The 25,452-nt window shown below is 49.0% G+C and overlaps 1 protein-coding gene across 1 annotated transcript in view; it reads right to left on the bottom strand.

Annotated features, from left to right (window-relative positions):
* The window catches only part of kcnip1b (Kv channel interacting protein 1 b), a 36,652-nt gene extending 17,278 nt beyond the window's left edge, over window positions 1–19,374 (bottom strand). Inside the window, exon 1 of the mRNA XM_066650591.1 lies at window positions 18,061–19,374. Coding sequence (XP_066506688.1) covers window positions 18,061–18,148 — 88 coding nt within the window. The 5' untranslated portion in view covers window positions 18,149–19,374. The remainder of the gene's footprint in view (window positions 1–18,060) is intronic.
* Between the last annotated feature and the right edge of the window lie 6,078 nt (window positions 19,375–25,452).

The following is a 25,452-nucleotide window of genomic DNA, read 5'->3' as shown; positions in this document are numbered from 1 at the left end:
GACGGTAGCTTTAGCTCTTCTTTGAATTTTAAAGACAGCTCTAATTTAGTTGTGTATATTTATATAGGGGTCATTTTTTGTTTATATTATTTAAAATACTATAACTTTATTCTACTCTGACAGGTGCTTCACATGTGGCTTTAAAACCTCACATAAAGACATTAGTCTTTACATCTGTATCATTTACGTGAGGAAGAAAAGGGCATCGAAAGTGTGTGGGTTCAGTGTAAGTTTATTATTTTTAATATTAGACTCAATTTAATCCATATTTTGGAGCATTTCTTTTGACCTAAAATCAACCTCCTACTACACGATGAAACACTGACACAGGAACGAGCACGTTTTAAATTACAGTGCCTTACGAAAGTGTTCAGCCCCTTGAACTTTAACCTTTTCCACATTTCAGGCTTCAAACAAAAGATATAAAAAATTTAGTGAAGAATCAACAACAAGTGGGACACAATCGTGAAGTGGAATGAAATGTACTGGACGTGTCAAACTTTAACAAATAATAAATTGAACAGTGGGGCGTGCGATGTTACTCGGCCCCTTGCGTTAATACTTTGTAGCGCCACCTTGTGCTGCAATTACAGCTGCAAGTCGCTTGGGGTGTGTCTCTATCAGTTTTGCACATCGAGAGACTGAGCTCCAGCTGTTTTGCGAGGATGAATGGGCAAGAATTTCAGTGAAGTTGGGTGAAGAGCGTTTGTGAACTGCAGTCTTCAGCTCTTTCCACAGATTCTGGACTTTGACTTGGCCGTTCCAACACCTGGATACATTTATTTCTGAACTATTCCATTGTAGATTTGGCTGTATGTTTTGGATCGTTGTCTTGTTGGAAGATAAATCTCCGTCCCAGTCTCAGGTCTCTTGCAGACTCTAGGTTTTCTTCCAGAATGGTCCTGTATTTGGCCCCATCCACCTTCCCATCAATGTTGACCATCTTCCCTGTCCCTGATGACGAAAAGCAGGTCCAAACCATGATGCTGCCACCACCATGTTTGACAGTGGGGATGGTGTGTTCAGGGTGATGAGCTGTGTTGCTTTTACACCAAACAGTTGGACTTTGGTTTCATCTGGCTTCACCAGAGCACCTTCTTCCACATGTTTGGTGGGTCTCCCAGTGGCTTGTGGCAAACTTTAAACGACACTTTTTATGGATATTGTTGAGAAATGGCTTTCTTCTCGCCACTCTTCCATAAAGGCCAGATTTGTGCAGCGTACGACTGATTGTTGTCCTATGGACAGACTCTCCCACCTCAGCTGTAGATCTCTGCAGTTCATCCAGAGTGATCATGGGCCTCTTGGCTGCATCTCTGATCACTCTTCTCCTTGTTTGAGATGAAAGTTTAGAGGGACAGCCGGGTCCATATGATTGCTTCCACAGTGCTCCTTGGGATGTTTAAAGCTTGGGAAATCTTTCTGTATCCAAATAGATACAGATACAACAGTATCTCGGACCTGCCTGGTGTGTTCCTTGGTCTTCATGATGCTCTCTGTGCTTTGAACAGAACCCTGAGACTATCACAGAGCAGGTCATTCATACGGAGACTTGATTACACACAGGTGGATTCTATTTATCATCATCAGTCATTTGGGACTACACTGGATCATTCAGAGATCCTCACTGAACTTCTGGAGTGAGTGCTGCACTGAAAGTAAAGGGGCTGAATAACATCGCACAGGTCAGCACCGTAGTTCACCGGGTGTGAGGTCAGAAGGGTTTATCGACATCTACAGAAGACAGACTCACCCCCAACTGTCCCTGTATAAGTCACGACCTGTTGCTGTAACAATGACAAGAAAAGCAGCTTCAGTTCAGGAATAAAACCAGCAGAGGGCAGCACCTTCCTTCTGACACTGGGTCCCGTTTACATCATGTGTATTACAGACCCATAACTTCAGAATCTCAGACTTTAATCAAGCCCTAGGCCCTGCAGTCCTCCTCAGGAGCTACACTTCGGTGACACCAACACGAAGGTCCCCCGAGCTGAAGATTTCAAGAGTTCTGTGTCTGTGTCTGTGTCTCAAGGACTTTTGTTGAAATCTGCTGAGTCCTCGTGGTCCTCACCGAAGGCCGCAGTGATCTGAACTCATCTAAGAACTGGACGGACGCTCAGTGGAAATGAATTTTGTCGTAAAATAAGTGAACTTTTAAAATTCTTCAGGGAATCAATTGAGTTCGAAACTTAGAGCCAAAGGGGTGTAAGTATTAGTGTCGATGCCAAGTGTAATCCCCTTTAATGCTTTAGATACTGTGTATACACACTCTGGAGCAACACATGGTGCCTTCTAGGGGACGTCTTTTTCGTGGTAGTCTGTTTATCTCACTATGATCACACCTAGCCACATTCTACACAGACAGATGTTACACTGGCCTGTTCACACCTGTCTCCTGCTGAAAAAGTGATGCATAATCAATAGTTCATAAAATATAACCACTTTCAGAACTGAATAAAGTTATTCCTATATTTCCAAATGATTCGTACTGTAGACAGGACACCTTATTTAATACACAGTCTGTGTGTGTGTGTGTGAGAGAGAGAGAGAGAGAGAGGGGGGGGGGGTGTAAGAAGGTGAGAGAGAGAGAGAGAGAGAGGGTGTAAGAAGGTGTGAGAGAGAGGATGAAAGAAGAGGAGAGAGAGAGAGAGGATGAAAGAAGAGAAGAGAGAGAGAGAGAGAGAGAGAGAGAGAGAGAGAGAGAGAGAGAGAGAGAGAGAGAATGGAGTGTGCTCGTGTCCTAAAGAGAGAGCAAGAGTCAAAGAGAAACAGGAAACAGTGGTGAGAAAGAACAAACGGTGAAGAAAGGATTAGGCAGAGGAGAGGGGGAGGAGGGGGGGAATGGGGAGGTAGGAAAGGAGAGAGAGAGAGAGAGAGATGTTGGAGATAAAAATAACGTGGGAGAGGAAGGAGATTACGTAAAAAGGGAGGAGAAGTGATTTAAAAATTAAGAGTGGGGATGCGCACTGTCAGCTCCGATCTGTTAGCATCACACACACACACACACACACACACACACAGAGACTGAGAGAGAGGGGGGGGGGGAGAGACATTAGGCTAGAATAGAGTATGAAGTGAGTTTACAGACACGAGGCAGAGTGTGATTCAGCATCTGCCCTCTGCCCCTCCACTGCACACAGACGTGTCCAAAAGTTTATGGACGCTCCTGACAAAGCGTGAGAGCAGCTACTGTGATCTGTACGGAAACACACTGAATAAAGAGGACTGCTCTGAAGCAGCTGCACATGAGCCTACAGTCACCACCCCACTACCAGAGTATAGGAGGTGGAACTGTGTTCTCTGGAGTGATGGAGCCCCAGCCAATACCTATTGGAAGATCTGTGATTCAGAACTAATCGCCCAACAGCAGCACCATTCTCGTGGCTGAATGCCATCAAATCCTCACAGCAATCCAGCTGGAAGATGTGAGGCGCAGGTAGAGATCAGCTCAGGCCATTTTTTACTGCAGTGAGGAGGGGGAGGGGGTGCTGCTCTCTCTCTTGCTCTGTGTGTGTGTGTGTATGTGTGTGTGTGTGTGTGTGTGCTGCATTATGGTGAAGGTGACAGAGGAGAACAGCTGTGTCCAGGTGTTTCTGCACAAAGCGCAACCAAGTGTGTGTTGATGTGCGTGAGTGACCCTTAAAAGCACAGCTCTCAGTTTGTGTGTGTGTGTGTGTGTGTGTGTGTCTGTGTGTGTGTGTGTGTGTGTGTGTGGCCTCATACCGGAGTCACCAGCCTAACCTCGTGCTCCCTCTGATACCAAAGGAGAGACAGAAACATCTCTCTCTCTCTCACTCTTTCTTCATTATCCCTCCATTCAAGGAAGGATCCAATTACAGGTTTGCAGTTAATGGTGGTTTCCATGGTAACTGTGGATACAAGCGCATGCAAAACCTCAGATCTCCAGGAGGAACGTTAAATAAAACGCCTTCGGCTGCATTACCTCTCTGCTGCGCTGCATCTGTCGACCATGGGGACAGAAATGAACCAATATTGATTTTAAATATTGATCCATGCCCTACATTTTGAATTCTGAAATTTTGAATCCCCCCGCCAACTTTCCTCCTGTTCTTCAGCGCTCATGACCCCCACACGACCTCTACAAGACCACCACAGGACCCCCCCAGGACCCCTACATGACCACCATGGGTCGTAGAGCCGCACTGTCTTTTGAGAAAGAGTGAGGAAAGAAGCAAAGGATGAAGGAGGAGGAGTGTGTGTGAGTTTGAATGTGTTGAATTATACTGAATATGGTGTGTGTGTCGTTTTTAATGTTACATTTACATAAGAGAGGGAGAGAGAGATAGGGAGGGAGAGAGAGAGAGAGAGAGAGAGAGAGAGAGAGAGAGAGAGAGCGGTAGAGAGTGTTTGGCAACACCACCATGTTCCTGTGCCAAAATTGAGAGAGAGAGAGAGAGAGAGAGAGAGGAATGTAGATAAAGATAGAGGGAGGAAAGGGATGATTGGTGATGTTTAGTCTTTGTTTTTAGAGCCGTACTGTGTGAAAGTATTAGACTCATTAAGAACAACGGTGGTCGGTTCTGGACCCGGTTCTGCCCGAGTGAAGGGAAGTGGATTAGCGCCGGTGCTGAGGCGGCAGATCGATCCTCTCTCACTTCCCTCAAATGTCAAGTGTTTTTTTCCCCTTCGGCCTCCAGAGGTTTTCACTCTCACTGCTGCAGAGAGAGCTAAACTCACACACACACACACACACACACACACACACACACACACACACACATTCATACATACACACACACACACTCACACACTGTTCAATGCAAGCACAAACACACACACACCTAAACACTAAACACTGACCCTACACCCCACCCCTTACACTCACCCTACACCTCACCCCTTACACTGACCCTACACCCCACCCCTTACACTGACCCTACACCTCACCCCTTACACTGACCCTACCCCCCACCCCTTACACTGACCCTACACCTCACCCCTTACACTGACCCTACACCTCACCCCTTACACTGACCCTACACCCCACCCCTTACACTGACCCTACCCCCCACCCCTTACACTGACCCTACACCTCACCCCTGTACACTGACCCTACCCCCCCACCCCTTACACTCACCCTACACCTCACCCTTACACTGACCCTACACCCCACCCCTTACACTGACCCTACACCTCACCCCTTACACTGACCCTACACCTCACCCCTTACACTGACCCTACACCCCACCCCTTACACTGACCCTACACCTCACCCCTTACACTGACCCTACACCCCACCCCTTACACTGACCCTACACCCCGCCCCTTACACTGACCCTACACCTCACCCCTTACACTGACCCTACCCCCCACCCCTTACACTGACCCTACACCTCACCCCTTACACTGACCCTACACCTCACCCCTTACACTGACCCTACACCCCACCCCTTACACTGACCCTACACCCTCACCCCTTACACTGACCCTACCCCCCACCCCTTACACTGACCCTACACCTCACCCCTTACACTGACCCTACACCTCACCCCTTACACTGACCCTACACCCCACCCCTTACACTGACCCTACACCTCACCCCTTACACTGACCCTACCCCCCACCCCTTTACACTGACCCTACCCCCCCACCCCTTACACTGACCCTACACCTCACCCCTTACACTGACCCCTACACCTCACCCCTTACACTGACCCTACACCTCACCCCTTACACTGACCCTACCCCCCACCCCTTACACTGACCCTACACCCCACCCCTTACACTGACCCTACACCTCACCCCTTACACTGACCCTACACCTCACCCCTTACACTGACCCTACACCTCACCCCTTACACTGACCCTACACCCCACCCCTTACACTGACCCTACACCCCACCCCTTACACTGACCCCTACACCTCACCCCTTACACTGACCCTACCCCCACCCCTTACACTGACCCTACACCTCACCCTTACACTGACCCTACACCTCACCCCTTACACTGACCCTACACCCCACCCCTTACACTGACCCTACACCCCACCCCTTACACTCACCCTACACCTCACCCCTTACACTGACCCTACACCCCACCCCTTACACTGACTCTACACCCCACCCCTTACACTGGACCCTACACCCCACCCCTTACACTGACCCTAAACCCCACCCCTTACACTGACCCTACACCCCACCCCTTACACTGACCCTACCCCCCACCCCTTACACTGACCCTACCCCCCACCCCTTACACTGACCCTACACCTCACCCCTTACACTGACCCTACACCTCACCCCTTACACTGACCCAACACCCCACCCCTTACACTGACCCTACACCCCACCCCTTACACTGACCCTACACCCCACCCCTTACACTGACCCCTACACCTCACCCCTTACACTGACCCAACACCCCACCCCTTACACTGACCCTACACCCCACCCCTTACACTGACCCTACACCTCACCCCTTACACTGACCCTACACCCCGCCCCTTACACTGGACCCTACACCCCACCCATTACACTGACCCTACACCCCACCCCTTACACTGACCCTACACCTCACCCCTTACACTGACCCTACACCCCACCCTTACACTGACCCTACACCCGACCCCTTACACTGACCTACACCTCACCCCTTACACTGACCCTACACCCCACCCCTTACACTGACCCTACACCCCACCCCTTACACTGACCCTACACCTCACCCCTTACACTGACCCTACACCCCACCCCTTACACTGACCCTACACCCCACCCCTTACACTGACCCTACACCTCACCCCTTACACTGGACCCTACACCCCGCCCCTTACACTGACCCTACACCCCACCCATTACACTGACCCTACACCCCACCCCTTACACTGACCCTACACCTCACCCCTTACACTGACTCTACACCCCACCCCTTACACTGACCCTACACCTCACCCCTTACACTGACTCTACACCCCACCCCTTACACTGACCCTACACCCCACCCCTTACACTGACCCTACACCCCACCCCTTACACTGACCCTACCCCCCACCCCTTACACTGACCCTACACCTCACCCCTTACACTGACCCTACACCTCACCCCTTACACTGACCCAACACCCCACCCCTTACACTGACCCTACACCTCACCCCTTACACTGACCCTACACCCCACCCCTTACACTGACCCTACACCCCACCCCTTACACTGACCCTACACCTCACCCCTTACACTGACCCTACACCTCACCCCTTACACTGACCCTACACCCCGCCCCTTACACTGACTCTACACCCCACCCCTTACACTGACCCTACACCCCACCCCTTACACTGACCCTACCCCCACCCCTTACACTGACCCTACCCCCCACCCCTTACACTGACCCTACACCTCACCCCTTACACTGACCCTACACCTCACCCCTTAGACTGACCCAACACCCCACCCCTTACACTGACCCTACACCCCGCCCCTTACACTGACCCTACACCTCACCCCTTACACTGACCCTACACCCGACCCCTTACACTGACCCTACACCCCACCCCTTACACTGACCCTACACCTCACCCCTTACACTGACCCTACACCCCACCCCTTACACTGACCCTACACCCGACCCCTTACACTGACCCTACACCTCACCCCTTACACTGACCCTACACCCCACCCCTTACACTGACCCTACACCCCACCCCTTACACTGACCCTACACCTCACCCCTTACACTGACCCTACACCTCACCCCTTACACTGACCCTACACCCCGCCCCTTACACTGACCCTACACCCCACCCATTACACTGACCCTACACCCCACCCCTTACACTGACCCTACCCCCCACCCCTGACACTGACCCTACACCTCACCCCTTACACTGACCCTACACCTCACCCCTTACACTGACCCTACACCTCACCCCTTACACTGACCCTACAACTCACCCCTTACACTGACCCAACACCCCACCCCTTACACTGACCCTACACCTCACCTCTTACACTGACCCTACACCCCGCCCCTTACACTGACCCTACACCTCACCCCTTACACTGACCCTACACCCCACCCCTTACACTGACCCTACGCCTCACCTCTTACACTGACTCTACACCCCACCCCTTACACTGACCCTACACCTCACCCCTTACACTCACCCTACACCCGACCCCTTACACTGACCCTACACTTCACCCCTTACACTGACCCTACACCCCACCCCTTACACTGACCCTACACCCCACCCCTTACACTGACCCTACACCTCACCCCTTACACTGACCCTACACCTCACCCCTTACACTGACCCTACACCCCGCCCCTTACACTGACCCTACACCCCACCCATTACACTGACCCTACACCCGACCCCTTACACTGACCCTACACCCCACCCCTTACACTGACCCTACACCCCACCCCTTACACTGACCCTACACCTCACCCCTTACACTGACCCTACACCCCACCCCTTACACTGACCCTACACCCCACCCCTTACACTGACCCTACACCCGACCCCTTACACTGACCCTACACCCCACCCCTTACACTGACCCTACACCTCACCCCTTACACTGACCCTACACCCCACCCCTTACACTGACCCTACACCTCACCACTTACACTGACCCTACACCCCACCCCTTACACTGACCCTACACCCCACCCCTTACACTGACCCTACACCTCACCCCTTACACTGACCCTACACCTCGCCCCTTACACTGACCCTACACCCCGCCCCTTACACTGACCCTACACCCCACCCCTTACACTGACCCTACACCCGACCCCTTACACTGACCCTACACCCCACCCCTTACACTGACCCAACACCCCACCCCTTACACTGACCCTACACCCCACCCCTTACACTGACCCTACACCTCACCCCTTACACTGACCCTACACCCCACCCCTTACACTGACCCTACACCCCACCCCTTACACTGACCCTACACCTCACCCCTTACACTGACCCTACACCCCACCCCTTACACTGACCCTACACCTCACCCCTTACACTGACCCTACACCTCACCCCTTACACTGACCCTACACCTCACCCCTTACACTGACCCTACACCCCACCCCTTACACTGACCCTACACCCCACCCCTTACACTGACCCTACACCTCACCCCTTACACTGACCCTACACCTCACCCCTTACACTGACCCTACACCTCACCCCTTACACTGACCCTACACCCCACCCCTTACACTGACCCTACACCCGACCCCTTACACTGACCCTACACCCCACCCCTTACACTGACCCTACACCCGACCCCTTACACTGACCCTACACCCCACCCCTTACACTGACCCTACACCCCACCCCTTACACTGACCCTAAACCTCACCCCTTACACTGACCCTACACCCCACCCCTTACACTGACCCTGCACCCCACCCCTTACACTGACCCTACACCTCACCCCTTACACTGACCCTACACCTCACCCCTTACACTGACCCTACACCCGCCCCCTTACACTGACCCTACACCCGCCCCCTTACACTGACCCTACACCCGACCCCTTACACTGACCCTACACCCCACCCCTTACACTGACCCTACACCCCACCCCTTACACTGACCCTACACCTCACCCCTTACACTGACCCTACACCTCACCCCTTACACTGACCCTACACCCCGCCCCTTACACTGACCCTACACCCGACCCCTTACACTGACCCTACACCCCACCCCTTACACTGACCCTACACCCGACCCCTTACACTGACCCTACACCCCACCCCTTACACTGACCCTACACCCCACCCCTTACACTGACCCTACACCTCACCCCTTACACTGACCCTACACCCCACCCCTTACACTGACCCTGCACCCCACCCCTTACACTGACCCTACACCTCACCCCTTACACTGACCCTACACCTCACCCCTTACACTGACCCTACACCCGCCCCCTTACACTGACCCTACACCCGCCCCCTTACACTGACCCTACACCCGACCCCTTACACTGACCCTACACCTCACCCCTTACACTGACCCTACACCCCACCCCTTACACTGACCCTACACCTCACCCCTTACACTGACCCTACACCTCACCCCTTACACTGACCCTACACCCCACCCCTTACACTGACCCTACACCCGACCCCTTACACTGACCCTACACCCCACCCCTTACACTGACCCTACACCCCACCCCTTACACTGACCCTACACCTCACCCCTTACACTGACCCTACACCTCACCCCTTACACTGACCCTACACCTCACCCCTTACACTGACCCTACACCCCACCCCTTACACTGACCCTACACCCCACCCCTTACACTGACCCTACACCCCACTTCTTACACTGACCCTACACCCCACCCCTTACCCTAACTTCACAATGAAACCATTACATAATGGCAAAATGACACAAACAGAGTGCCTACAATGCAAGTGTATGAACAGATTTGTGTACCAGGTGTACATAAACACACACACACACACACACACAAACACACACACAAACAGACACACACAGTGTATAAGCAGGGTAGAAGGTGCAGAGTGGGATTCATGCCCCATTATGTTTGTGGTCCCCACTGATCCACTGCGGCACAAAGCCGTTTTAGAAAAGACACAGCAGTTAACTCGCATCCTCAGCTCAGTGGGAGAAACACACACATATATATCATTTAGTCCAGGCTTCTCTAATGTTCCTGTGGCTGCCATCAGATTCTCACAGCAATGTTCCAGCATAACACAGAAAAGCAGAGTGGAGGACAAACCCAGGAGTAACACCCCTCCTTTATTTTATGTCATGGATTTTGTGTTTTAGTGACATCACTGTTCTCTATTGGCACTCAGGTAAATATGTGTCCTTGGGCAAGACTCCTAATATTACACTGACTTGACCTGCTTTGAATAAGGTCTCAACCAAAGCCTTCACAAATCTATGTCAGACCCTCAGCTTTGAGACCACCGCGGTCCGGTCCTGAATGTTTTTACTGTGTTTCTGAGTCCGTGAGATGATGAAAACGCCAGCGGAATCCAACAAACACAGTAACCCCAGCGTCTCCAGCTCTGCAGAGCTGCTCCAGGGCCTTTGGGACGGAGGAAACATCTCTTTGTCCCATCATGAACTCACACTGGATGATACATGACATCAAAAATACATCAGCGGCTCTCACCCCGAGTCTCACATGCAGCTCCCTGACTCCTGCGTCCTGGCTTTCACTCAGTGAACCACAGTCCGTATCTGAGAATGCAGCATGGTTTTATTGGTCAAATTTATATTAATTATTATTGATTCTTTCATTCATTCATCTTCTGTAAGTGTGTCATTCTGATGAGGGTGGGTGTGGGTCCAGAGCCTGCCAGGCTCCCTGGATACAGCACCACACTCACCCAGTCACACAAACACTCACACAGTCATGCAAACATTCACTCACACACTCACCCAGACACTCACCCAGTCACTTACACACTCGCCCAGTCACTAACCCAGACATTTACACACTCACCCAGTCACTCACACACTCACCCAGTCACTCACACACTCACTCAGTCACTTACACACTCACCCAGTCACTCACACACTCACTCCCACACTCACTCAGTCACTCACACACTCACTCTGTCACTCACACACTCACCCAGTCTCTCACAAACTCATCCAGACACTCACAGACTCACACAGTCACTCACACTCACACAGTCACACATACACTCACCCAGTCACTTACACAATCACCTAGTCACCCATCTAGTCACTCACCCAGTCACTCACACACTCATCCATACACTCACAGACTCACCCAGTCACGCACACTCGCAGTCACTCACACACTCACCCAGTCACTCATACACTCACCCAGTCAATCACACACTCACCCAGTCACTCACACACTCACTCCCACACTCACTCAGTCACTCACACACTCACTCTGTCACTCACACACTCACCCAGTCACTCACAAACTCATCCAGACACTCACAGACTCACACAGTCACTCACATTCACACAGTCACTCACACACTCGCACAGTCACACATACACTCACCCAGTCACTTACACAATCACCTAGTCACCCATCTAGTCACTCACCCAGTCACTCACACACTCATCCATACATTCACAGACTCACCCAGTCACGCACACTCGCACAGTCACTCACACACTCACCCAGTCACTCACAAACTCATCCAGACACTCACAGACTCACACAGTCACTCACACTCACACAGTCACTCACACACTCACCCAGTCACTCACAAACTCATCCAGACACTCACAGACTCACACAGTCACTCACACTCACACAGTCACTCACACACTCGCACAGTCACACATACACTCACCCAGTCACTTACACAATCACCTAGTCACCCATCCAGTCACTCACCCAGTCACTCACACACTCATCCATACACTCACAGACTCACCCAGTCACGCACACTCGCACAGTCACTCACACACTCAGCCAGTCACTTAAAAACTCACCCAGTCACTTAAACGCTCACCTAGTCACTCACACACTCTCTCACTCAGTCACACACATACTCACCCAGTCACTCGCACACTCATCCAGACACTCACAGACTCACCCAGTCACTCACACAGTCACACATACACTCACTCAGTCACTCACACACTCACCCAGTCACTTAAACACTCACCCAGTCACTCACACACTCACTCAGTCACTCAAACACTCACTCACCTAGTCACCCATCCAGTCACTCACCCAGTCACTCACACACTCATCTAGACACTCACAGACTCACCCAGTCACTCATACTCGCACAGTCACTCACACACTCGCACAGTCACACATACACTCACTCACACACTCGCACAGTCACACACACACTCACCCAGTCATTTACACACTCACCCAGTCACACATACACTCACCCATTCACTTACACAATCACCTAGTCACCCACCCAGTCACTCACACACTCATCCATACACTCACAGACTCACCCAGTCACTCACACTCGCACAGTCACTCACACACTCACACAGTCACACATACACTCACTCAGTCACTCACACACTCACCCAGTCACTTAAACACTCACCCAGTCACTCAAACACTCACTCAGTCACACACACACTCACTCAGTCACTCACACACTCAAACAGACACTTAGAGACTCACCCAGTCACTCACACACTCGCAACGTCACTGACAGACTCAGCCAGTCATTCACACACTCAACCAGTTACTCTCACACTCACCCAGTCACTCATACACTTACCCAGTCACACATACACTCACCCAGTCACTCACACACACCCAGTCACTCACACACTCACCCAGTCACTCCCACGCTCACCCAGACACTCACATGCTCACCCAGTCACTCACACTCGCACAGTCACTCACACACGTGCACAGTCAAACACACACTCACCCAGTCACACAAACACTCACCCAGTCACTTACACAATCATCTAGTCATCCACCAAGTCACTGACCCAGTCACTCACACACTCATCCAGACACTCACAGACTCACCCATCCACTCACAATAACACAGTCACTCACACAGTCACACATACACTCACTCAGTCACTCACACACTCACCCAGTCACTTAAACACTCACCCAGTCACTCACACTCGACAGTCACTCACATACTCACCCAGTCACTTACACACTCATCCAGACATTCACAGACTCACCCATTCACTCACAATTGCACAGTCACTCACTCAGTCACTCACACACTCACCCAGTCACTTAAACACTCACCCAGTCATTCACACACTCACTTAGTCACTCACACACTCACTCACCCAGTCACTTAAACACTCACCCAGTCACTTAAACACTCACCCAGTCACTCACACTCGACAGTCACTCACATACTCACTCAGTCACTCACACACTCACCCAGTCACTTAAACACTCATCCAGTCACTTAAACACTCACCCAGTCACTCACACTCGACAGTCACTCTCACACTCGACAGTCACTCTCACACTCACCCAGTCACTCACACGCTCACCCAGTCACTCACATGCTCACCCAGTCACTCTCACGCTCACCCAGTCACTCATAGTCACTCACCCAGTCACTCACACACTCACTCAGTCACTCACTCACCCAGTCACTTAAATACTCACCCAGTCACTTAAACACTCACCCAGTCACTCACACTCAACAGTCACTCACACACTCACCCAGTCACTTACACACTCATCCAGACACTCACACACTCACCCAGTCACTCACAATATCACAGTCACTCACACAGTCACACATACACTCAGTCACTCACACACTCACCCAGTCACTTAAACACTCACCCAGTCACTCACACACTCACTCAGTCACTCAAACACTCACTCACCCAGTCACTCACACACTCACACACACACACACTCACCCAGTCACTCACACACTCACCCAGTCACTCATACACTCACCCAGTCACACATAAACTCACATGCTCACCCAGTCACTCACACAGTCACTGACACACTCAGCCAGTCACTTAAACACTCATCCAGTCACTTAAACACTCACCCAGTCACTCACACTCGACAGTCACTCTCACACTCGACAGTCACTCTCACACTCACCCAGTCACTCACACGCTCACCCAGTCACTCACATGCTCACCCAGTCACTCTCACGCTCACCCAGTCACTCATAGTCACTCACCCAGTCACTCACACACTCACTCAGTCACTCACTCACCCAGTCACTTAAATACTCACCCAGTCACTTAAACACTCACCCAGTCACTCACACTCAACAGTCACTCACACACTCACCCAGTCACTTACACACTCATCCAGACACTCACACACTCACCCAGTCACTCACAATATCACAGTCACTCACACAGTCACACATACACTCAGTCACTCACACACTCACCCAGTCACTTAAACACTCACCCAGTCACTCACACACTCACTCAGTCACTCAAACACTCACTCACCCAGTCACTCACACACTCACACACACACACACTCACCCAGTCACTCACACACTCACCCAGTCACTCATACACTCACCCAGTCACACATAAACTCACATGCTCACCCAGTCACTCACACAGTCACTGACACACTCAGCCAGTCACACATACACTCACATGCTCACCCAGTCACTCACACGCTCACCCAGTCACTCACACGCTCACCCAGTTACTCACACACTCACCCAGTCACTCACACAGTCACTCACATGCTCACCCAGTCACTCACACACTCACCCAGTCACTCACACATTCACCCAGTCACTCACACACTCACCCAGTCACTCACACGCTCACCCAGTCACTCACATGCTCACCCAGTCACTCACTCACATACCTAGTCACTCACATGCTCACCCAGTCACTCACACACACCTAGTCACTCACACACACACAGTCACTCACACACTCACCCAGACACTCACACGTTCAACCAGTCACTCACAAGTTCATCCAGTCACTTACATGCTCACCCAGTCACTCACGCAGTCACCCAGTCACTCATGCAGACACCCACACATTCACTCAGTCACTCACACAGTCACTTGGTCACTCACACATTCATCCAGACATTCACATGCTCACCCAGTCACGCTCACCCAGTCACTCACACACTCACCCAGTCATTCATGCACTCACACATTCACTTAGTCACTCACACACTCACCCAGTCACTCACACACACACACCTAGTCATTCAACCGCTCACCCAGTCATTCACACACTCACCCAGTCACTCACACGCTCACCCAGTCACTCACAAGCTCACCCAGTCACTCACACAGTCACTCACCCAGTCACTCACACGCTCACCCAGTCACTCACTCAGTCCATCACAGAGTCACCAAGACACTCACTCACTCACATGTAGAAATAGAATTATTTTAAATTCCAAACATATTTAAACATATTTTATGTGATAATTAAACATATCGATTATATTTAAAGTGAAATTACTTAACGAAATGAATTATTCATCTATAATACACCCTACACACACACACACACACACACGCACACAAAGTATGATTATACAAACCAATTGTGTGTAACTATCTAATTCAGAAGCGTAACAGGGGCTTGGTGCATTATTAATTTTCGCTGTGGTTCAGATACCAGTACCGGCCCATTCACTGTTGCAAACACACACACACACACACACACACACACACACACACACACACACACACACACACACCTTGCTTTCCATTTACCTCTGACTTTGGGGACTGCGCTGGAGGTCTGGACCCAATCGATGCGATTAAATTTGATTCGATTTTCAGACCCAGTTCCGCAGCTGTACAGACGAGTGTTTAGTGGCTTTAGAGAACGGAAAATCCCTCTAGTGAAGAAACCAAGGGTGTATTGATCAGAACTGGAAACTTGGAGCAGTCTCCAAAGAGTTGGTTTATAAATAGAGTAAAGCCAAAGAGCAATGCAGGGAGCGCTAAGAACAAAGGAACGAAGATCAGGTGGTAAGTCCTTTAATGCAGAACCCTTTAAAACACACTAGAGGGAGTGGTTTTGAGGACTCCTGGTCTCTGGGTGACTTCGGTGATGCCTCTGGTGTCCAAGACTAATCACTAATCACACAACACAGAACCAGAACCAGCCAGAGGTGACCGACCAGGGGTTGGATTCACTGAAGCTGCCGTTAAAAGATGTAAGAATTATCTTAAGATAATTCACTAAGTATTTAAGAAGTTCTCAAACATTATCTTAAAATGTCGTAGTTATTTTCTGAAGTGAGTGTGTGTCGCCCTGTGAAGGACCGGCGCCCCCTGCAGGTTGTGTTCCTGCCTTGCACCCAGTGATTCCAGGTAGGCTCTGGACCCACCGCTGCCCTGAACTGGATAAGGGTCACAGACAATGAATGAATGAATGTTGTTCAGTTTAAGGAGAGACGGAAAACAAACTGAACTGAACAGAATTAAACAAGAACAAAGGAGACACAGGTGGAAACACTAATCACAAGGTGGAGCTAAGAGGAGACCAAGGAGGAGACTGGGACAAATCCGAAACCTAAAGGAGCACATGGGACACCAGGGAAACACAAGGAACAGCACAGAAACAGCTTTAAGAACAATCTCCAGGCTTTATCTTGTTCAATTAGACTCTATTGATACAGCACTTTCATCTGATCATTTTAGAGTTTTACCTGAACTCATACTCAACCCTAAGACGTGTGTATGGCTTTCGTAAGGTTAAGAAAACCTTGTGAATGTTTATATTTTAAAGAATATTACCTGCTCTTACAATTACAACTGTGTTGAAGGATAATTATTGATCTATTTACGTGTGAATTATATGAGAAAAATAAATCACATTTCAGAATTACTTTCTTAAGAAACTGCTGTGATTCAGCCCCTGGGCCGATGTCGTTGGTTTACATCATGGGTCTCAGATAAGCACTCCCTCACTCCACACTGGAACTACGGGGCGCAGCGGGGGTCATTTGAGAAATTCCCATTCACTTCAGCGATAGAGAAATCAAGATTAGATCCGAGCCTGAATTCAATATTTGCTCATGACCCCAGTGACACAGACCCAACTACATCCTAAAGCTTTAATTCCTGTGGTGCTTCTCCAGTATCACAAGAGCATTTGTGGGTGGAAGCTGGAACCGTGAATTAGCTCCTGCACCAACAAGGGATGATTGCACACGAGCTGCAAATATCCAACTGACATCACAGGCTCAAAATAGGCAGCAAACTCTTTTTTTTGAATTCAGACTCTCTTCACACAACTGAACCTACACTTTATTTTTTCAGTAGATCCCCACTGATGCACATCTCATGTTTGATGTTGAATCATTTACAATAATGAATAACTCTTATTAATTAGTAAATAAGTCATTTACTTTAGTAATCGGACAAGTATTTACTCTCTTCTTTAATATTGTAGCTTTAGAGCAGTTATACAACTGTTTATTAAAGTTATTACACTGTAATAAAGAATAAAATCACATTATTAGATTTACACCTTCATTATGAAGGACATTAATAAGTTGTGGGTTAATAACTATATAATAAATATGTAATAAGCACTTAAGACCATACTTAAGACTATTTGCTGTTTGATCGTATTTGTCCCAGGTGTCCTACCTTTGGTTAGCGTTCCTGAGACGAGTCTTTGGAACGACTGGATGAGCTTGAGCACCCCCTGTCTGCAGCGGCTGGTACATCCCGCCATGGTAAGAACCAGAGGAGTTTCCCCCTCCCCCTCCCCCGTTTCAACACACCCTACACACTGCAGAGATTTCCGGTCAGAGACCTTTGGTCTGGGTTTGAGTCTGAGTCAAGTCCCATATGGATCAGTCTTCGCTTCCCTTCTGGGAGATAGATGACGGCTACTGTATTTTATTTCAGAAAACGAGGATCGGTGTGTTGTGGTCAGACGGTCCCTTCATGTCCGGGTTGTTCGCTGATTTTGCGTCTTGTTTGAGGATTCGTCATAAGCAAACACACCCACCCACACACACACACACACACACAAACACACACACAGAGTCAAACTGCAGTGAAAAGCAGGGAATGTGCAGGAGAGGCTGGAGCCAGAAAGTTGTTGTAGAAAGGAGAAGTTGTGAGCTGAAGGCGGAGAGGTTCTGAATTATTGAGCGTCTGGAGATGACACGCTCAAGCCACACACACACACACACACACACACTTCACTGAGAGTCAGGAACACATGGACCTTCTCCTGGATGCCGAGGTTCTCTTGAATGCTCCTTTAAACAATAAATCAAAGGCAAAGCAATGATCATAAAGTAGCCAAAGCTAATCGCAGAGCTAATGCTCTACTGTGGTTGAATCCTGTCCTGGATCTTCTCCTGGAATCTGCCAGATGTTCTCCTAAATGTTCCCCTGGACTCTGTTGATCCTTCAAACAATACTGATGACTCTAATACTGAGTAATGCAGTGTAAACTAATGCCATCTCGTGTATTCTGAGCTGTGTGGCTTCAGTCTGCTCCTGGACTGTGCTGAATCATCTTCACGACTCAGTTGGACCTTCTCCTATAAACACTGCTTGAAAACGTTCAGAACTGTACTGGAATTTCTCCAGGACTTTGCAGGTAGTATTTCTGGACGCCTCTGACTGTTCCCCTGGACTCTGTTGTAGTTTGCTTTGAATAGTTTTCCTGGACGTTCTCCTGGACCTTGTTTGAAGTTTTCTGGACTTTGATGATTGTTCTCTTAGACTCTACGAGAGGTTTTTATGGACTCTACTGGACGCTCTCTGTGACTTTGCTTCAAGTTTTCCTTGACATCTTCCTGGACTTCACAGATCATCCTTCTGAACTCTCCTGGACCTTCTCCTGGACGTTCGCTGCTGAAGTGGTTGCTCTCCACCTTAGAGTCCACTCACACTTTTATTTCTTAGGAAAATCGAATACAAAGTGATGCGCTGTGATCTCACGCAGTCTGTTCCAAGCTGTGTCTGAAGAAACTGCTGCAGTGAAACCGACTGCTCCGTCCACACACTCCTGCAGCACTGAAGAACACACACACACACGCTCACTCACTCTATTTCTGTTTGCCCCTCCCTCTCCCTTTCTGTTTTTACTCCCTCTCTCTCACGCTTTCTCCCTCTCCCTCCCTCTGTCTTTATTTTTCGTCTTTTTCCCTGAGGTTAATGCCTCGGTTCTCTGTCTAAATGGTGATGATAGGAACGACAGATGAGCTACTGTCTCTGACTCTACATCTACAAGGTGGACCAACGAGGGAGGAGTGTCTCACAGAGTGGACAGAGAGTGGACACAGGGTTTAAAAACTCCAGCAGCACTGCTGTGTCTGATCCACTCTACACCAGCACAACACACACTAACACACCACCACCACGTCAGTGTCACTGCAGCGCTGAGAATGATCCACCACCACATCACACCTGCTCTGTGGGGGTCCTGAGCGCTGAGGAACGGTGGTGGGGGTAAACAAAGTATGCAGAGCAACAGATGGACAGTGTGTAATTATAGAACTACAGAGTGAGTGGTGTGGTCTGTGGAGATGAGAGAGTGGGCAGTGATATGTAATGATGAAATTCTCCTGTTCCTCAGCAACATGTTTTTTTTATTAGAGACTTGTAGAATAACTCCAGCAGGTTTCTTTACACCATCTCTCTCTCTCTCTCTTTCTCTCACTCTCTCTCTGTCCCTCTCTCACTCTCTCTCTCTCTCTCTCTCTCTCTGACTGTAGAAGGATGTATTTTTACTCTGAGTGGGAGCTCAGCACACGGCGGTGAGGAGGAGAGGAGAGATTTTAATTAAAAACATGTCTAATCACTTTTGGAGGAGAGCTTTACTCAGTGTTTGTCGGCGGGGGATTAACGCAGCTGTAATAATGAACTCTGTTCCAGATCTAAAGCCTCAGAGATACGACGTCTTTTGCAGAGCTGTTATTATCAAAGACACAACACAAACAAGGACAAACAACAGGGTTATTACAGAGGGTTATTAGATTCCACAGCGAAGGAAGGTGAGCTTTATTACTGCTGCGCTCCTTACGTAACAGCCACGCTAACATACATTCATTCAATATAGGTATAAAGAGAGAGAGAGAGAGAGAGAGAGAGAGAGAGAGAGAGAGACAGAGAGAGAGAGAGAGAGAGAGCAGGAGAGGAGAGAGAGAGAGAGAGAGAGAGAGAGAGAGAGAGAGGGACAGAGAGAGAGAGAGAGAGAGAGAGAGAGGGACAGAGAGAGAGAGAGAGAGATTAGGGAAAGAAAGAAAAAGAAAATAAAAAAAATACAAGAGAAAGAAGGAAAGAGTGAAAAAGAAAGAGTGTGATAGAGAAAGAAAAAGTGGAAAAAAGAGAGATAGCACATGAGAGCAAGACAATAAAGGAAAGATAAATCCATCCACCCCTCCGTCCACTGTCAGAGCAGCACTAGAGTGGACTGCTTTTGAAAAGTTCAACATTAAAATGCAGATATTGTTTGGTGAAAATAAAATGATTTTATGTAAATTTCCCTAAAGATTGAGCCCACGTCGAGTGATTAAACCCCAGTCCTTTTTAAATACAAACAGCGACCTTCGTAAACAGAGCAGAATCTTCTGGAAGGAGGCCGTGGCTCGGTCACACTAATGTAAACTGACTGAATGTGCTTTAAATAAAGCTTTAAATGTCCAGTGAACGGCCAGCGGCAGAGAGGTAGAGAGCAGATAAAACAACAGCTCCCTGCAGGCAGCAGACTCTCTGAGCACTGAATTGGTTGTGTGTGTGTGTGTGTGTGTGTGTGTGTGTGTGTGTGTGTGTGTTTATACAACAGCAATACAAAAATTCACATAATTTACACTGACCCCTCAGGACCTTCTCGACCTTCAGGGAAGACCTTATAACGTCTGGACAGTCCTTATTTTAATTCCGTAGCATTAAATAAATGTCGTCACAATGTTAACTGCATTCAAGCGCTGCACATTTATTTTGACATGGAACCTACACAGATACAGTGCAGTGAGCTCTGCCATTGGTCAGGCCTTCAGGACCTGAACTGAAGGCCTAACACATCCAGTTAAAAAGGCACTACACCTCTGTCCTGAGTCGCAGCCTGAGCCTGAACAGTTCTGTTAATAACCATTTATTCATTATTTATCTGTAACCCTTATCCAGTTCAAAGTCGCGGTGGGTCCAGAGCCTACCTGGAATCATTGGGCGCAAGGCGGGAACACACCCTGGATGGGGCGCCAGTCCTTCACAGGGCAACACACACGCACACACACATTCACTCACACACTCACACCTACGGACACTTTTGAGTCGCCAATCCACCTACCAATGTGTGTTTTTGGAGCATGAGAGGAAACCGGAGCACCCGGAGGAAACCCACGCAGACACAGAGAGAACACACCACACTCCTCACAGACAGTCACCCGGAGGAAACCCACGCAGACACAGAGAGAACACACCACACTCCTCACAGACAGTCACCCGGAGGAAACCCACGCAGACACAGAGAGAACACACCACACTCCTCACAGACAGTCACCCGGAGGAAACCCAGGCAGACACAGAGAGAACACACCACACTCCTCACAGACAGTCACCCGGAGGAAACCCACGCAGACACAGAGAGAACACACCACACTCCTCACAGACAGTCACCCGGAGGAAACCCACGCAGACACAGAGAGAACACACCACACTCCTCACAGACAGTCACCCGGAGGAAACCCAGGCAGACACAGAGAGAACACACCACACTCCTCACAGACAGTCACCCGGAGGAAACCCAGGCAGACACAGAGAGAACACACCACACTCCTCACAGACAGTCACCCGGAGGAAACCCACGCAGACACAGAGAGAACACACCACACTCCTCACAGACAGTCTGGAGCTGTGTGGCTGCGACACCTACCTGCTGCACCACCGTGCCGCCCTTTCCTGTTAATAAATAAAGTTTAAAATAAATAATTAATAAAGCTCTGTATGAATATGTAAATATGGAAATTGTTATAACAAGAAATTAAATTCACAATGTGATATCACATCTAAAATAAACATACCGACTGAAATGCTATCATTTCTACATTTTGCTTATGAGCTCCCGTCCACTGGTGGCGCTGTTTCACTACAAACACTCAAACTCCAAACTATGTTTCCAAAGAAGAGCTACAACGCAGCCCAGTTTTCTGTTAGCGATGGTGCTACACAAACACAAAGCACTACGTATTTCTAACCGTTTACCGCTTAGTGTTACGTTCATAGAGGTTTGGGGTTAGATTCAGGGCCTGTTTTAAGACTCTTTTTCATGCTGGGTTGCCAGATATTTGCATATAATTTGTACACTATTTCAGGTCCTGGGAATGGTGTTTTATTAAACTATGTAAGATTTTATCTGTAGTTTTTATGAAGGGAAGGATTAAATATGTTTTTAAAGAAACATGTCAAAGGCAAAAATAATAAGGAGCAGAGAGCACAGCATCGTCTTCCTGTCAGTAGATTCACATTTGCTTTGGTGTTCGTGACGGATTAGAGCACAGTAGTCTTGGCATAACTGCGGCCTTGATGCCAGCCAGTCAGGTAGGTTTGTGTGTGTGTGTTTGTGTGTGTGTGTGTGGTTAGATTTTCTACCACATTAAAGCTGAAGGCCGTTTCCTTCATGGTGGCTGACCGCTGCCTGCTGCTGTGTTGAATTACAGTGAGGTCTCTGGAGCTTCGTGCTGTATCTGCGTTTGTTTCCACAGCCCTAGAATAACAGCACATCACCCATAAAAAACGTAAACGCCATACAGTTAAAGCATTTAAAGAGAATGTCTTATCTTGTTCAGTGCATGTGCACAATAATGTGTGGATCTGGAGCCCACCAACCCACACACTGTGAGAAAAGACCCCCCGTCAGCTTTCTATACTCTGCCTGAGTCAGAAATCACAGGATAAAACACGTTGTTCTGATTCTGCTCCGCTTCTGACGTCAAGTGCAGAGGCTTTAGAATGGCCCCGCCCCTTCGTCTGAGTCTGTCCAATTACAGCGCTGGACCCGTGTTTATGTGAGAGCGCAAAAACGAGGTTAAACTCAGTAAAACAGACACAACGAGCGCGGAGAAATAAGAGCACTGAGTAAAAACGGAGAAGAAAGAGAACAGAGTGAAAACGGCTAAAAACCAGAGCTTCTGCTCCTCGCTCCTCACTGCTGTGCGCTCGGGGTCGGGGTGAACAGCGAGCGGCTCATTATCATTTAAAGGAACAGGGTTGTTTACACAGGGGGAGAACACTGCTGTGGGGCTCGTGGGGTCCCTGGTCTCAGACATTTCATTAAGAATGACAGTGCACCGCTTCCACCACAATAACTCTGTTCAATAAAAAAAGGAGAGCAGAGTGTAGTGACACTGAACAGTCACAGAGCCCCTGACGGCGTCACAGAGGGGAGACAAAGTTTGCCCACAGCGTTTTGTTGTGCTTGCACACTCCGATAATGGACTGTGTCCAAAACTGTCTGAATTTATGACGGTTTAAACTTTAATGACCATTCAAATCCCAGTTCGGCCGCTCTGCACTGGCCTCATTTACCTCGTCTGAGCGGACGGTGGTCAGGGGGCTTGGAACACTGCTGAAAACCAGCCCCAGCCCTCGCCTCGGAAATAAGGCTAATTATCCAGAAGAAACGAGTCTGAGTTAGACGTCATTTTGGGTCGAGAGCGTGAAGGGTCCAGACCTGTGGCTCTGAATATTTCAGAGTTTTAAAGTTTAAAGCACTGAAGCAGGAAACGACACGCAGTGACAGAGTGAAAATAAAGCTGTACACTTCTCTTTAAAAGGGGTACCTCCACCACAATAAAAGACTGAAATAAACTAATACAAATCTGTAGAAACAGACCCAACTCCCACCGCGCTGCATTACCCTCCATCAGCAGATTCACAGGGCACTGATTCTGAAGACCTTCTGATGATGTAATTTGAAGGTTGTTTGTAGGCTACGGTAGAGTGACCAGATCTGAGGTGGTGAAAATCAGGACACGTCTCGGGGGTGATGAGCTCTCGCCCCTCGCTGCCGTTGTATTCTTAGCTGAACCTATGTGTGCTTTTAGGTCCTTTACACCTTTATTTCCTACACAAAACATGGGAATTTCTTTTTAAATTCATCCGAGAACTTACATTTACGTTTCAGCATAGCTGCTCGAGATGACGGTGGGTACATGAGCTTGGCCTGACGTAAACAAGGACTACTGACGTGCAGACTGACCAATTAAATGTTTACAGAGAAGGTTATCGACCAATAACGGTAGCTCTACAGTCAGACCATCCAATCAGAAGAGTTTAGGCTACTTCACCACGCCCCCTTCTCACTCGAGCAAACCAATCAGAGTAGGGGAGGGCGGGACTAGTTTGTGAACGAAACGCTTCTTGAAGTTCTATGTAAGCTCTAGAAAAACAAAATCCCGGACGTTTGTGAAATTCCGCCCGGACATTTTTTTGAGTCTAAAAAAGAGGACATGTCCGGGTAAAAGAGGACGTCTGGGCACCCTAGGCTACGGCAGAAGGAAAAAAATAGAACCAGAGGAGAGGAGGCAAAGCTGGACGACACTAGACTAGACAAGATAGGACCAGGGTGGTGACACTGACTTATTTTTGCAGTTTCAGATCACTTAAGGTGGAAATGTCTTCAAACTCGGGAGAAGGCTAACTGTGTTAGCGACAGCGCTACAAACTGAACACCCCGAGTTACTCATGAGTTTCTGTGGGAATTCAAATAGTGAATAAACACTTACAGACAATTTACTCTTCAGACGTGTAACTCTCCCTCAAACAGCCATTTTACTCCCTTTAAACACACTGTTCCACCTTAAAAGACGCAGAGCTTAGAACTGCATTTCCCCACAATCAAAGACGTTCCCTTTACTGAAGCTGAAGATCCAACATTGTAAGTGTTAGCATCCTGTAGCTGTTTGAAATTAAACCTGGCAGAAATAACTCAGAGAGTCTTTCACACCTTCATGTTTTTCACACCCAGGATCTGTGCACAACACACACACACACACACACACACACACACACACTTCT

Source organism: Hoplias malabaricus, chromosome 18 (genome assembly GCF_029633855.1).
Source record: "Hoplias malabaricus isolate fHopMal1 chromosome 18, fHopMal1.hap1, whole genome shotgun sequence".
NCBI lineage: Eukaryota > Metazoa > Chordata > Actinopteri > Characiformes > Erythrinidae > Hoplias > Hoplias malabaricus.
This window is presented reverse-complemented; position numbering and strand designations above follow the sequence as displayed.